The sequence below is a fragment of the Gobio gobio genome (genome assembly GCF_949357685.1).
Source record: "Gobio gobio genome assembly, chromosome: 6".
NCBI classification, from domain to species: domain Eukaryota; kingdom Metazoa; phylum Chordata; class Actinopteri; order Cypriniformes; family Gobionidae; genus Gobio; species Gobio gobio.
This window is the reverse complement of record NC_137102.1, coordinates 17,533,861-17,550,759: the sequence shown is the minus strand read 5'-3', so window position 1 is coordinate 17,550,759 and position 16,899 is coordinate 17,533,861. Positions and strand designations below refer to the sequence as shown.

Sequence of the window (16,899 nt, the reverse complement as noted above, 5' to 3'; positions counted from 1 at the left end):
TACTCATCCCTGAAGCACTGCAAATAACATGATTGACTATTAGTATGTCTATAATTAGGAATGACACACAAGCCGAATTAACCATTGAGCATATCCGAGCAACACACTGTAGTGGTGGTGGTGTGGATAAGTAAATGATTCAGTGACTCACTGACATAACTTGCTTGCTCTTGAATGTATCCAGTGTGATGTAAGTTATCCATTACTTTGGAATGTAATGGTTATTTTTCTGAAATGAAGCAGCCTCAATAATGTATGTGGCTGACAAATGCAACCTCTGGAGGACGCAGCCCTCAAAATGAGAAAAATCCTACTTGCATAACAAAAATTAAAATGCAGAAAAAGTTACAGTAAAGTCTGTCTGGAATGTGCAACGTTTACTTTTTTAATCTGATCTTAATACTGTATAACTTATCTGATGTTTAAAAATCTGGTATTTGAATGAATAAGCATTTACTGCTTTGTTTTAACATGTAAATGATCATTAATCTAATCAATGCAACAAACCAGAAATTGACTTGGAATTGGAATTTGTGTAAGGTATGATTTACTTGAATTTAAAATAAAGTACATCTGGGTGTGTGTGGGAGCATCTCTGTGCAGTTCTACTAAAATGTTTACAGTAAGAGTTACAGCCCTCCATGAAAGATTGAAGAACATGTGCACGAGACGTCAACAACATTAACAATTCATAACTCTTGTAGTCCTGTAAGTCAGGTGGACTTTTTTCCAAAAAATAAGTAAAATCAACAGTCACAAGGATGTTTCCATGGCCCAATTAGGCCAAATGTGGATGCTTAAGTGTAAATCTCGCAAATAGCACCATTGCAGTGAAGCAAGGTGGCTGCAGCTTCATGTTTCATGGAGGGTGCTCAGGCACAGGAAACTCTGACAGACTACCTCCGTTTATTTTAAGTTGCACATTATTTCAGTGAAGCACTTATTGGCTTGGGTTCCCTTCATTTCCTTCCCAGGTAAAATCTTCATTCACTCCTGTCTCACTTTCAGATGTATGGACGCTATACACAGGAGTTGGGGGCCTATGCCAAAGAGGAGGCGGCACGTCTGCGCGAGGATGGAGCGCTGCGAAGGACCACCAGTGTGCGCGGCCAGGCTCCAGAACTTCTGGAGTATGAGAAGAATCCGTGTGCCAAGTGTCAAGGTGGGTGTGTAGTATACATTTGTGTGCGCCAACTGCTCGCTGGCTGTTGTACTAACGTCATAGCTCGCTATTTGCAGTGGGGGCTACAGAGCAAAGCTAGGAAAGCAGAGTCAGCAAATCCACAATGATGAAGGGCAGCAGGGATTGAAAGAGGGGACGGGTCACAAAGGGCAGCAGGCGAAAGAGTTAGTGAGAACGTGCTGGAATTGGGGATTAGGTGAGGCCATTGCTGGAGATAAGTGGGAGGGATTTGACTGAAGATCAGAGCTTTACTCTGGCTGCTGTGATGCATCTACACTCTTGGTCTGGCCCTCATGGAATCAGCGACACTTCGAATGAAGATTCATGTTTTTCCTGCGGAGTTGGAACAGCCGTACTTTCCTCAAACGTCTTGACTCCAAGGCCAATATTTAGCGGCACTATCTAAGCTGATATGTACCTCTAGTACTTCTGTAACCCAAAAGTATGATGTCAGTTTAATGTTTTACATCTTCATTTCTAGTGTTTTTAGCATTTTAATTATGAATATGGTAATGTGACTTCTCAAAGCAGCAGAATACGGTTGTCAGGCCTGTATTTGAGTCTTTAATAAAGTTATGTTCACACACAGTTCAGTTATTTACGCTGTATATAGTATATAAATGCTGATTTGTGGGATGAACTCACGGGTCGATTGGACTCTTGTTGTGTCAAAAGTGATGAAACTTTTCAGTTTTATGGATGCCGCCATCTTTGATATTACTTTGGTGACACTCACTATGGTTACTGGTAAGAGAATCCGGGCTTGACTTCTGTTGCACGTTCATACAGACAGTATTTGAGATGCCACTGTAAGTTGACCCCTGGTCATATGTTGCAGCATTATGTTGTGTTTTGGATGCCTGTGTCAGTGTGAGAATTATTCAATGATTTTTAAGGGGTCGGCATTTTTATGGAATTTGTGACAGTACATTTCTGGATTTCAAGCTTTGTTGAAGATACGGTTACAACGGTATACCGGTATGGCGGTTTATCGCGATATTGACATGTACAATTATCATATCGTCTGCATTTGCTTATACACGGTTTGGGGGGGAAAAATGAAAGCAGATCTCACCTGCGTTATTGCGCATATGCAACTTCATTCCACATGACTGCTTAGACTCCACTCATACATGTACAGCTGAGAAAATTTCAGAGCCAGAGGCTACAAATTCTAATCTCTATCCCCCGCTGAAAAAAAAGTTAAAATCTGCAGTATGGGAATACTTTGGGTATCCGAAAAATGAACGTGGGGTTGTCCTTGTAGATGGTTATCCAGTTTGCAAGAAATGTGGACGAAGAGTGGCTGCAAAAGGAGGAAATACGTCGAACATGTTCTCCCATATTCGTGAACACCATCCATCCATGAAGATAAAGGTAGCCTATGTTCTGTTTATAACTTAAGGCCATTTTATTTCCGTGATGCAGTTTGAATCCCGAAATCCAGTCATGAAAATGGAATTTAGGTATCACGCAGATGTCACGTATGTGTGATTTGATAGATGAATGAATAAATCAAAAATATAGCTTTGCAATAAATCAGATTGCGATATGCGTTTGTCTATGAATATACAGCGCTAAAAGACTGCTATATACTGTAAATCTATATTCTGCTTGTTCTGCGTGTCTAATATGTTTGTGAATGAGCAGCGCCGTTTCGTCTAGTAGTACATACTCAAGTGCGTGTGCACTTGAAAACCGTCATGGTGTTTAAAGCGCCAGCCGCCTCACTCACTATATGACGACGTGAACACATGAATATATCCAGAGCTGCTCTGAGAGAACTTAATGAGCATTTTATAACTTTATAAAGAATAATCATCAAATACACTGACTGAAACTCATTGTTGGTTAGTGCAACCTGTCAAAATAAAAGTTCGGCTTAGCTCAAAGAAATAACTGAAATATATATTGTACCATTCAATGTACAATAAAAATAATAATGTTTTATATATAATATATATATGACACACACACACACACACACACACACACACACACACACACACACACACACACACACACACACACACACACACACATGTTTGTTTTTGTGAAATGTGAGGACATTCCATTGGCGTAATGGTTTTTATACCGTACAAACCGTATTTTCTATCCGCTTACACTGCCCCTGCCCCTAAACCTGCTTACATTTCTTCATCATAACCTGGCCTGAAAAAAAAAGCAAAGAAATGCATGCTGCTGTGATAATCTCAGGAAAATATTAACAAACATGGCCCTGCACTTTTTGCTTAATTTCTTGTAATTTTTTTTCTCCAAAAGGTAGACTCATACTTCCATAAGTTTTTTTTTTTTTTTTCATAAAAAAAGTTTGATAATAAACCATGTGTTCAACCAAAACACCATATCTGTTTTCATTTATTGAAGGGTCATTGTAGCTGATGATTTCAGGGCTCCGAACCGGTTCAAGGAACGAAAACGAAAACCGGAAACGAACAAAATTTTAAGAGGAACAAAAACGAAAACGAAATCAAAATCTATTTGAATCGTTCTGAACAGAAACGTTAATTTGAAATGACCATTAACCGGTTAATAACGTTATTTTATCGTTCTCTTTAATATTTTTATTTGGCAGTGACCAATCATGAAATGAGTAGTACAGCATGTGACGTTGACGGATCAAGCGTGAGTGAAATGCCCGCGCAGCAGTCATCTATGAATCTACCGTCCGTCAGTGCAGAGCGCGCATTTTCATGCCTCAAGTACATTTCTTTTCCCACTGAGGTCTACAATGAAAGCGCAGGTATTGGAGGACATTCTTTTCTAACGTTTAAATAAGCAGTACGGACTTTAAGCTCAAATAGACTGATTTAGGCTAGTTTATGGATTCCGTTTAAGCCTATCCAAGTAGGCTATATATAGCATCTATCAAACATTTTTCCTATAGTCTTTCAGATTGCCAATACAGGTCAATGTTTTCTATATAGACGGTTGATGCTTCGTATTAAATGGTATGTTATATTGAATTAAATGATCAAGCTTTATTAGCTGACTGAATTGCGCAGTGTTTGCTTTGAAATTACCAGTTGACAGTGCATTAAAAGAGCAATAGTTATCCAGTTTATTTATTCTTTATTTATACATTTTTTAAAACAAGTCGTGTTGAAAAAAAGTTATGTAACGTTACAAAGAATGTTATCATTTTCTGAAAAGAATTAGGCATAAGAGGGCCACTTTCGATTGTCTAACGCTCCAAAACAGGTCCGCTGTTTATGCTTTGTAATTAATGCATGTATTTCTGTTGTGGTTTTAAAAATGTTATGAAATAAATATTCATGTTTAATTACCATGCGTTATATTATCATTGAGTGAAAATAAGTCTATTTATACATATTTGTTTAAAGTATAGGCTAAATTAAAATAACGTTATTAACCGGTATTTTTTCAAATCAAACCGTTTTCGGAACAGTAATTTTTATTGAGGAACGCAAAAACGGAAACGCTATAATATCGATTCTGCTCGGAGTGAACCGATTGATATTTTCTTTCCGTTTTTAAGCCCTGATTATAATAATAATAAACAGAGCAAAATAGCAATGATTGTTTAATACCGTATACCGTAAAACCGTGATATTTTCTGAGACGATTATCATACTGTGAAAATCTCATACCGTTACAACCCTAGTTGAAGATTGTCGGGCTAAACCAAATTTTGGCAACTGCAGTTGCCAAATCGCAACTTAAACACATTAGTCAGCATTAAAGGTGCGGTATGTAGGACTGACAGCTGGTCGAAATAGGTACTGCAGTCCAAATTCAAAATATTGGAGATCGTTTTTTCACCCGCCCCCTCCTCTTCAAACTCGATGCTCACGCGTGTTGCCAGTTTGAGAACACGCAACAGGAGCGAGAGCAATTGACAATGAAAGCCACACTGTAAGTTTTAGATTTTTAGATGGATGCCGAGGCTTTAGGTCGGGTAGAATCTGCGATCTCTGACACAGTTTGTTTGCTGGCTTCCATGCCTGCTGCAATATGCTGTTTTCCGCCAACTGGCAACCTGGGGTGTCGAAATACAATTGGGTAAACTGTCAGCGTGCAGTTTCGCATAGACTAAAACAAAAACAGACATTCCGACACAGAACACGCATAAGAGTGCAAGAGTGTAAATAGCTGTAGCATTGTTTTTTCTGAGAAACAAGTAGGTGAATTTAGCATGTTTCCTAAATAATATTTCTAAAATTGTTTAACTAATTCAAGTATAATTTTAAGAAATGGCTTCTTCATAATCAACAATGTGAACATTAATGTTGCTTCCCCTATTATTACTATTAATCATTTTATTATTAATATTATTTAACCCATAACAATAAATGTATATATATTGCCTTTATATGTTCTGTTGTTTTGTTTAGTTTATTTATTTTTTGTTTAATTGTATTCTTCCAGTGTTGTTAACTAGTTCTGGTTTTACTACTGTTGTTATTGTTGTTCTCTCTTATTTCTTTTCTCTAGTTTTAGGCCTAATAACATCTGACAAAGGGACTACCAATAAAAATAATCCTTTGGGCTAATTTGGGTACATTTACATTCATGAATGTTGATTAATGTACACTGTCCCTTTTTAAATAAATAAAATCTGCAAACATATTATGGTATGTTTGTGCTTTAGTAAAGTGAAAAACGTACATACAGCACTTTTTAAAGTCAGCGATCATCTTTTCTTCTCTATTGTTAAGTATATCCAAGTGAAACTGGCTTTGTCCATCAGGAATTGATTGGATTGTGAGTGACAGGTTGCTAGATGAGAGGGACTATTGTCCCGCCCTCATGCACTTGCACACGTTATCAGAGTTGGAGAACGTTGCATTTGCCACGTTTCACCTGTTTTTCTTGAAACAGGCCTTGCAACAGAAGGGGCCTCCGCTCGCACTCGAACACCGCCCCCACCATCAGGCCAAACACACATCAGGATAGGAAATTATTGAGGCTTGGGGCAAAAATGCCACCAAAATAAAAAAATCCAAAATTCAAGATATATAGGGCCAAAATGTCTCTGTATGAGTTCTTGTTTTTAATATTAATAACAGAATATAGAGTGCTGTTTCTTTTCCCTAACATCAGCACTATTCCAAACTTGATAGCCTATTGATTTTATACAACATTTTCATTTTTTCCACATCATTTCATTTTCATACCTGCGGTCCACCATGCTGCAAGAAAGACTGTCTGCCCTTGCCCAGATGTCAATTGAACATGACATTATGAGATTGCTGGATAATAAGGATACACTTGTCAGAGATTTTGCAGCAATCCGTCATTGGAAAGCCAAGTTCTAAACGTCAAAATCAGAGTTTAAAAATATTGTAAAATATTTCCTCTTGATGTAGCCAATTTTGTAGGCTATATTTATATTGTATTGCTAATTCCTATTAAATCACTTATCTAATCTCTGTTCTCTAATTGTTATTTATTTGCTCTCCAGGCCTGTCCTTACACTGTCCAAGTGTCAATCTGAGAAGAAGATTAAATGTTGATTTTGTTTTTGGTCATGATTGTAATTTGTGGATAGTGGTAGAATGTGTTTATAAATAGACTATTAGGAGTGAAATATAAGTTAATATATGAGGGGCTTGAGCTGATTCTTTGAAATGGGCTTCCGAATTGCAATGGCTGCCTCTGTGGATGGGGAAGTTATTTATGATTACAAGGGCACATGAATAAAAAAAAAAAAAAGCACAGATAAATCATTTTGTAACTTATAGTTCCATGGAGTGGATACACAATACAAACACAGGATAACACTTCAAAATAGACTTTACTAGAGATGCAAAAGTAGAACTGCACATAACACAAAACAATACAAGACAAAGGACTGAACAGAACAGGGAGTAAATATATGTATAGGTATATGTATGCATGTATATATTAGGGCTGCACAATATATCGAAATATCGCAAATGTACATATTGCGATATGCATATCGCAATTGCACGCAATATCTGAATGATTTTAATAGGCTACTTCAACATTGTGAAAAGTGTATGTTTTAGGTCGACGCATATAGCAGAGAATAGACTGGGCACACGACTGTTAATTATGTGACTTGCTTGACATTAAAAAGAGTTATTAAATGCAAGAACTTGCAAAAAACAGCTCCTTGCAGTCTCACGCTGTCTGCTGTCTGCCACACACACTGAAACGTGCGCACAAGCCGCCTCTCTGAAAGCGTGTGATCCCTTCAGTTCAGTTTTGTGTCTTGTTACACACTCGAACTGTCAAATACACACACAGTTATGTCAAAATGGCTGTCTTGATGAGTATTCATGTAAACACAGTCGGTTATGCTTTAAGTGAACAATATCAGTTGGGGAAAGAAACCGAATGCGTGTCAATAGGATCCGTGCATTAGGTCTTAAAGTGACAGCCTGCTAAGACAGTAAACCTACCGCTGTCTGTCAAACAATAAAAGAAAAAGGGAAAATCACTTGGCTGAATAACCTTTGTAGCTTTATTATGTGTCAGTGTATTTTTAATTCATGTGAAGACTAGAAAGAATGTGTACAACACATAAATGGTATCATTCTCAGTTTTTGTATATTTTTTTAAATATAATTTAAATTGATTTTACACACTTAAAGCAATATCGTATCGAATATTGCATTATTTAACAAGGTATTGCATATCGCATTTTTCCTCAAAATCGCACAGCCCTAATATATATATATATATATATATATATATATATATATATATATATATATATATATATATATATATATATATATATATATATATATATATATATATATATATATATATATATATATATATACGTAGTAAATGAGGGAACTAAACAGGAACAGCTGGACAAAGGTGTAAAACTAATCAGTAACCATATAAACTAATGAGAACTCATACAGACACAACATGAACAACTAAACAGAATATAATTGTGACACATTTATAATAAACATTTCAATATTCCATAAAAACAGTAAGAATTGTCCATTTTGATTTCATGGTGACTTTAAAGAATTTTTTTTTTTGTGATTTAAAAAAACATGTGATATGTTTTGTCAATGTACTACCCAATGCAGATAGCGATCGAGCAGCTGTTGCTATGGTTACACCCCTCAGACAAACACGACTTCTGCTTGTGCTCAGATTAATTGAACTTAATAAAACACTATTTGAAATGTTCTTTTATATGTAAAAGGAATACATACTTTTGAGACCCACCAACCTTTTGTTTGGGTTTAAGGAGTCTGAACCCACAATTGGTGCCACAACTCAAACTTTGGCTGTTGTTCTAACAAGGCTTTTTGACTAGCTTAACCAGCAAGACTTCCTTGGTCAGCCATAATTACTTTCCAGTTAACATGCTGGCCAACCAGTTTCATCAGCTTTTGCTGGTGAACAGCACAGCTAGATCAGCACTAACCTACATAAAGCATAGCTTTTATCATATTCAGATCCGTATTTAAATCGATTCCACATATGCAAAAATGTGAAAAATATCATGTGAAAGGTCCATCTGGCCCTGCTCACGTATTTGAAGCAGTTCAGTGAGAGGATAGCTCATGTCAGACGCCTGCAGATGTGGTGGTTTACCTCCTGCTTTCTAGATTGCCCTCTACTGGTGATTAATTGTCACTGGTTTGTGTAGCCGGCGTTGTTTAGCAATCTGTCATGCACATTCCACAGGTGCGGCCATCACCTGAATCTTAAAGGCTTCTTGATGGTCTTCACATTTATGGCGGAGCTGTTTTTCCCCAATAATTTTTCAAGCATTGACGCTGAACGTTTGCTGTTGTCTAGCTTGTAAACTACAACTTGCAGCATTTATCAGCCTGCTCAATTCCCTCTGCACCTCAATGCAGTGCTCGTCATTCACCAGCAGGGAGCATAATCAGTCTGCGCTGTTTAGGGGTGATAGATGAGACACACAGACGTGCGGTGTATCTGTAATGAGCCACTGTGTCTTTGAGTGTGCCTGTGCATCTGTATCTGGAAATACGTCACTGTCCACCGAAGGATGTATTATATGGACCGTTGCATTTGAGTTTGGGGGAAAAATATATTCGGCCAGTAACAATTTATTTTTCCATTTAATGGTACGTTAAGATGATTGGCTAGAAAAAAGCGAGCTTTGAACAAAAGCAGTGGCCCTTCAAATAGGAAGTCTGATAAATTCCCTTAACTATTAAAAGAAGTTGAGTCCCCATTAAATAGGCAACAGTGTCTCGCAGTCCAATGTTTTTAGTGCTAATGAGGTGTCTCATTGGTTTCTTGTAATATAAATAGACTGCTCTTTTGGCCTTGTGTAATCTCCAAAGACACACAGCATCTGTCTCTATATCATCCTTCCCGCCTCCCTGTTGAGTGTGAAAAGCATGAGAAATCTATCAGCACAGTGTGCAGCGGAGGTCTTCTGATCCTCCTTGACTGAGTTTGAGGGGTTTGGAGGCTTGTCAGCTCACTACCTACACACCGGTCTACAGAGCTGGCATCATATGTCTCTCTCTCTCTCTCTCTCTCTCTCTGTCTCATTTCTGTCTTATTCTTCCATCTAATACTGTTCCAAAACCTAGCGAACTGCCACGTTGCATACTGCCTAAGCTGCAGTCTTCTAAAGCAGCATCATGAAACCTCATTTGAAACGCTCTACATATGCAGCAATGGCGCTCTGCATTCAACTTGACTTCCGGCTCCAAAAGAGTTTTCTGTTAGCTTGCTACTAAGTTAACAGCATGATACTCTAATAAGCATTAAAATACAGTACATAGCACACTGAACTATTCAGTAAGATAGGGATGAAACGGTATGGAAATTTCACATCACGATTATAGTGACCCAAATTATCACGGTCATCAATATTATCGTGGTTTTCTTCAAATGAGATGAAAGTGTTCAAAAAAGAACAGATGCACACACTTAAAACATTTCAACATGTTTTATATTTGAAAATCAACAAACAACAAATAAATCAAGCAGCTCTATGCACTTTTTTAAGCTAGATTCTATTCTGTGGGATCTCTTTCCTTATAATGGCCGTCGTCAATAGCAACGCATAATAATAATAAAAATCTGGTGTAAATATAATCTCTAATATTATCTCTGTAGATATATTCTCATCAGTGTTCTATCAGCTATGACACATTTAAATCTAGCATATTTTGTGTACGAGCCCAAACAGTATCCTAGTGAAATAATGTTTTGACAGTTTATTTTATTAAATATCAAAAAATCCAAAAGGTGTGCATCATACCTGACACCTAGATGAACACTTTACAGCTGGTTTTATGACTGTAAGTCATTATCTTTGTAAATTTATGTAACTTTAGAGACGGTCCCTAAATTTGTGAATCTCGAAGGTAAAGCCAACAGTCATATCAGTTGCGCTGTGGTTCTGCTGTGTTTGTTTGAAACTATTTTCACTGCTGAAATAGAACAAAAAAAGTCAACCACTGTATGATGAATGAATCTCCTGCGTACATTGCACGTTTTGCGCAGATTTCAGTGAGTGAGAACGCTCTCGGAACAAAACTCTGGCTAATCTGAACGCCTCTGATTATTAGAAACATGTGGTTCAAAAACAGCGTTGCGCGCATCATGACTGACGCTGACTGGACAGGATTTACCGCGAGTTTTCAAAATCTTGATAATCACGCGCGGTTAATTATTTAATGATAATTAATTTTTAAACGATATTACTAACCGACCGTAACCGTTCCATCCCTACAGTAAGATAATACATTTTTATTCACACTAAACTATTTTATCAATACTTTTAAACCAACATTATGACCAACATTTTTTGAATTTGCTATTAACTTGTTGCTAAGCTATTGATAAAACGATACTCTAAGCATTAAAATGCATAGCACACAGAAATAGACAATACATTTTTATCCACACTAAATCTTATCAACACTTTTACGTAGAGAGCAAGGTAAATACAGTATATTTATTTCACTCACCTTGTCCACCATGTTGGATTTTTGTGGGGGGTATTGGGTTTGGGGGATTATGGTGTGGGGTTGTTTTTCAGGGGTTGAGTCTAGTGAAAGGAACATTTTGGACAATTTCATGCTCAACTTTGTGGGAACAGTTTAGGGATGGCCCCTTCCTGTTCCAACATGACTGCGCACCAGTGCACAAAGCAAGGTTCATAAAAACATAGATGAGCGAGTTTGGTGTGGAGTCCTGACCTCAATCCGATAGAACACTTTTGGTATGAATTAGAGCGGAGACTGCAAGCTAGGCCTTCTCGTCCAACATCAGTGCCTGACCTCACAAATGCGCTTCTAGAAGAATGGTCAAAAATTCCCATAAACACACTCTTAAACCTTGTGGAAAGCCTTCCCAGAAGAGTTGAAGCTGTTTTAGCTGCAAAGGGTGGGCCAACTCCTCATTAAACCATACGGATTAAGAATGGGATGACATTAAAGTTCATGTCCATGTAAAGGCAGGCATCCCAAAACCTTTGGCAATATAGTGTATTTGGCAGAAATAATATTAATATTTTTTGAATGTAGGTTCTCTTTAAAAAACAAAAACATTAGATCTATGTTATTATGACAGTTCCACAGAACAGTTTATAAACACACTTTTGCTTGAAAATGACGCAAAATAGTTTGTAATTTTATGCCATTATGCTACAATAATGAGTTATGCTACAATGATAAAGTCACACAATTCTCGATCAGCTTATTTTGAGGAATAAGCGTATTTTTGGGCTTGTTTTGTCAGAACAAAGGTTTGTGCTTGTTCTTGTGAGATCTGGCGTCAGAGAGTATATGCCCATACTGAATAGAGTATATAAACGCATATCCTGCTCTCCCTGGTGTAATTAGACTTTATTTGTGAATTTTAAGATGACAGAGGGAGGTAGATTTGCGACAAGCTGTCAGCATCCTGCTGTTTGTTCTCTCTGCAACTTTAGAATGAAGTCCTATCACCGTAGTTGACATAATCTGTCTATTTCAGTGCTAATTGTTTTGGATCTGTGGATGAAAACAGAGAACTGGCAGCAGTCCACCAGCTCGCCCTCATGGGAAATTGTCACTACCGCTCGGAGGCTCAGCGTAGAAAATGCCGCATAAGTTGTCATATCAGACAGAGCGAGGGCAGATACTATTGCCTCTCACCAAACCTCCTACACCTTTCTACTCGCGCTCTGGGGATATAAATAGATCTTGGCTATATAATACATTGTTATATTATGCATGCATGCCACATAAGGATGTCACTTCCAGTGCTGGCCTGTGACTCACTTGTCAAAGGCACTAAAATCTGTGTGGGGAAGCATGGACTCTGCATATTTATACGGTTATTCCTCAAACTCCAATTAAGTGTCAAAATATGCCGCATCTCAGCACTTCTGTCTGGCACGGTTTGGAGATAAGCACTGCAGGTTCGCGTATCCACAATGTGTCTTGAATTGCGGTAGATTTGGTTCGGCTTATTGCTTTCTCGGTTGTGGATTGTTACAGGGTTTATTTTCAGAGCAAAGACATCTGTTGTGCCACTTCAGTGGACAAATCGGCCCATGTGCCAACTCCCGCACAGAGGAGCCGGGCAAAGAGCCACTCAGCAGGTGCTAAGGCTGGCGGGGCAGCGGCTCTGTCACGTTCACAGAGGTGTCCCATCACCTGCCATGACCCTTCCCTTTCCGCTGTCTTTCAGATGCGTCTTATCTTCACACACACAAGCCATTTCCTGTCTGGGTCTCCGCAACCCTGTCTACCTATGCAACAGTGCAATTGTTCACACTCTCATGAGTCTGGCAATGTGGGAATCCAGGGGAAAACGAGCTCTTTTATGAGCAATTGTTCACTTCATTAAAGCATACTGTGCACCTACTGCTGGGTTCGGGTAATTTCTCTAGGTTGTTCATTTCCTGTTCATACAGCCTATCACTATATTGTGAACACGGACTGATCTATAAAGAAAAAGAAACGGTGGATTTTGTAGGTGCTTAATGGATTAAATCACTCAAAAATTATGTCTACATTTACTCAATATCATGAAACCAAAATAGTGGAGCATGGAGACATTTAAAGAATGTTTCTGCTTGCACTTGCAATTACCATAAATGTATCATAAAAGTAGCCCATATATGGGCGCGCACAAAACCCACAGGACACTTGCATGTTTCAAGAGTCTTTTTACTGTATTTTTGTCAAGTAAATGCAGCCTTTGTGAGCATAAACAAAAAATCTTACAACTTTTGAATGATAGTATAGCATATCAACTGTTTTTTTTTGTGTTGCTTTTGCATCTTTTTTAAACTTCAGTGTCTTGGTGCTCATTCCTTAGAACTGACGAGCAAATAGCATAATATTATAATTTACCTTTTGTGTTCACCAAAAGAGAAAACAGCATAATATTATAATTTACCTTTTGTGTTCATCCCAAAAAAAAATTACACAGGTTTGGAACGACACAAAAATGAGTATATGATGACTATCCCTGAACTATCCCTTTAATGTCTATCTACAGTCTGTACGAAACGGTGTCAGAAGTTCCTGATTTCCCGTGTGGGTGAAGACTGGATCTTCCTCATCCTCCTGGGGCTTCTCATGGCATTGGTCAGCTGGGCTATGGACTACACTATTGCCTTCTGCCAGCAAGGTGAGAGAGAGAAAAGAATGGAAAGAAAGAAAAGGACAATTTTCTGCTTGACAGGGTTCCATGAAAGTACAGATGGTGTCATTTAATCAGTCAAGTATTTTCAGTTGGGTATCGTCATCATGTTTATTCTGGGATGGAAGGTGCATTAATGCCTGAACGAGTTGGTGCCAACTCACTGACCTCTTTTTGCAAAAGAATGAGTTTATTTACGAGTCTATTTACTGGGTCAATTAAGAGAAAAGCACATATCAAGGGCAATTTTTTTTTTTTACTTTGCAGCATTAGCTAAAGGTGCATGAAGTGAAGGGTCAAGAAATATACTAACATGACAACTAGTGTTTTTGACAGATATTTTTAAAATAATTTACAATCACAAGTAATGAAGACCCCAGTGATATCAATGGCCTATTTAATTTAACATAGGGTCTGTTTCTCCTTCGAGTTCACACTTTGGTGTTGTAGCGTCTGCATCAGGAAGAGAATGTTGAGGGGGCATAACAAGCACACTTCCAACTCATAAATTGACAAATGGCAAACAATGGCCATTGCAGTTGCAATAGAGGACAGGACCATATAGTCATTATGGTCCTGTCCTGTGGTTGCCATGTTTTGGGGCAAAAACACTAGAGGGATCACTGAGATCATATTCAGCTGAAATTTTATTTATATATATTATATAAATTATATATATTAATTAAAATTACCGTTGCTATTTCATCCTCACCAGTAGGTGTCAGTATAAATTCCAAGACACCTGTTGAATCGGGCAGGAGATTGAATTGATACAATTTAACAACAAAATAACACAGCACAAGTAAATGTAAATAGATGTATAGTCTATATCGATATAGTCTATATGTATAATCTGTATAGTCTATAATCAAAGTTCATGCGAACTTTGGATCAACATACAAAACTCTCAAATGCTATCCACCAGCAAAAGCTTGTACAATTATTTCAAAGGGAAAGATCATTACTAGCATTGACTTGCAGGTCTGGTTATACTTAATTTTTCTCGTTCCGCTCCGTCTTAGCACACAGTTGCGCGCGCAAGCCTTTCAAAGTCCTTTGGCTACGAGCGCGGATAAATGCTTAAGTGCATGCACCGTCCGCGCGGTCTCAAAATTGGCCTGCACACGGACGGGGTATACAGGTGTCCGCTGACCCTCTTGATGACAAAAATTATGTCACATGGACATTGAGCAAAACGTCGGCTTAACCCATCACATAGAAATTCGAGTTCTAGAAATAGTGTTTTTGAAAGAAGGGCTATATTCTTAGTTTTTTTACTGCAGTGCATTTAACACAAAGTTTCCAGCCTGCCAAATAAAAATGACAACGAATAAGAGAACGAACAGAGCAGCACTGAAAATCACCTGTGATTGGCTGATTATTAGTTTCTAAGTAATCAACGCCAGAAAACATGGGCGGGAATGGTGGCATGTGTAAAAAAAAATATGCGCTGGACAGAATCACCTTTAAATAGAAGGAAGGGGGGGGGGGGCACTTTATGCGTCTACAGAGATGTAATTATGTGGTGTGTGTCGGGGTTCTGCAGCACAGAAGTGGATGTATGGTGGTCTGCACACTAACATGCTGCTGCAATACTTGGCCTGGGTCACCTATCCAGTAGTTCTCATCACCTTCTCTGCCGGCTTCACACAGATACTGGCGCCCCAGGCAGTGGGTGAGATACGCACACACTGACCCATGCTCACGTAATCAATTTAAGCCAAATGGCCTTTACGTGTTCTCAGATCTCTTTGTAACCCCCTGCGTCTTTTTTTCCTCTAGGCTCTGGGATCCCAGAGATGAAGACCATCCTCCGAGGTGTGGTGCTGAAAGAGTACCTCACTTTCAAAACCTTTGTTGCCAAAGTGATTGGCTTAACTTGTGCCCTTGGAAGTGGCATGCCTCTGGGCAAAGAGGTGCATGAGAGGGGATATCTGATCCTAGATAAGCCTTCTAATGCTAAAATACTGTGATCACATCTGTTATTTCTATCTCCTCTTGCATCCTCTAGGGACCATTTGTTCATGTTGCCAGTCTGTGTGCTGCTCTGTTGAGCAAATTCATGGCGTTGTTTGGAGGAATCTACATGGTGAGGGATGCTTTTTTAAAATGATGCTGTCTCTTGTCAATAACTTTCTGACATTTCAAATTTTGGTAACACTTTATAATAACGTGCAATAAGAACAAACATTATTGCATCATATTTTGCCTTACAGAACATCATTTACAATCAAATAATTGTCTTATACAGTGGCCACTGATGTCACACTCAAAAGTGTATTACAAATGTGCACATGCTCCAACATTTTGTGCTTTTGTGCACACATCTATCTGATATTTTCAGACCTCCCCTCTTCTCAGTGATAAAAAAGGAAAGAAGCCTATTTGACTGCACTTTAACTACCGATCTATTAAACATCATATAATGATTGTTAAAGATCTCTTAATGAATGTCCTATTAATGAGAGATATTATAAAGCATTACCAATGACTTGTGTTTGTATTATCACTTTACATGTCACTGCACTTGGATCGTCATGGCCTTGTTCTTCTAGTCTCATCTGCGTGTATCATACAAACAAGCAGCTGAGGGTTCTCTAGGGTTTTATGTTAGGCTGTGATTAGTCAGAGTACATAAGGTATCGTTTCTCTAGGGAATCGCAAGCACAGTGAATGGAACCGTTTGTAAATCATGCTAAAAATGAGTCAAACGGCCTTTGTGCGATTCCATATCAACCCTCCTCTGGACTTTGCCCACAAAGTAACCTGAGAAATCACAGCATGCTGGGGAATGGATCAATAACATGTTGTTAGCGCAGAGTGAATCTGACAGAAAATCGGAGGCCATAAACATTCCGACACATTTTAACTGTTCCTCTGTAATTGAATGCGCTTTAATTAGGCAAATGTCAATGGCATGTTTACACAGTCAATCAGGCAGGGGGGTCCGGGGTAAACAGCCGTGCTGATAATTATTTGTCTGACACCACGTACCTGTGGAAGTCACTTTTGATAGTGGGATAAGAATGATGAGCTCCAATTAGGGTCTGGGTAAAAGAAAAATAATCTAGTACCAAAATAAAGGGGATACTTTTGCCATATTG

The 16,899-nt window shown here is 38.3% G+C and overlaps 1 protein-coding gene across 3 annotated transcripts in view; it reads left to right on the top strand.

Annotated features, from left to right (window-relative positions):
- The window catches only part of clcn2a (chloride channel, voltage-sensitive 2a), a 57,980-nt gene that overhangs the window by 25,394 nt on the left and 15,687 nt on the right, over positions 1 to 16,899 (top strand). For all 3 annotated transcript variants that reach the window (XM_079818494.1, XM_079818492.1, XM_079818493.1), the window contains 5 exons: positions 1,009 to 1,162; positions 13,652 to 13,783; positions 15,342 to 15,470; positions 15,578 to 15,711; positions 15,807 to 15,884. In XM_079818494.1, the coding sequence (XP_079674620.1) occupies positions 1,009 to 1,162; positions 13,652 to 13,783; positions 15,342 to 15,470; positions 15,578 to 15,711; positions 15,807 to 15,884 (627 nt within the window). The remainder of the gene's footprint in view (positions 1 to 1,008; positions 1,163 to 13,651; positions 13,784 to 15,341; positions 15,471 to 15,577; positions 15,712 to 15,806; positions 15,885 to 16,899) is intronic.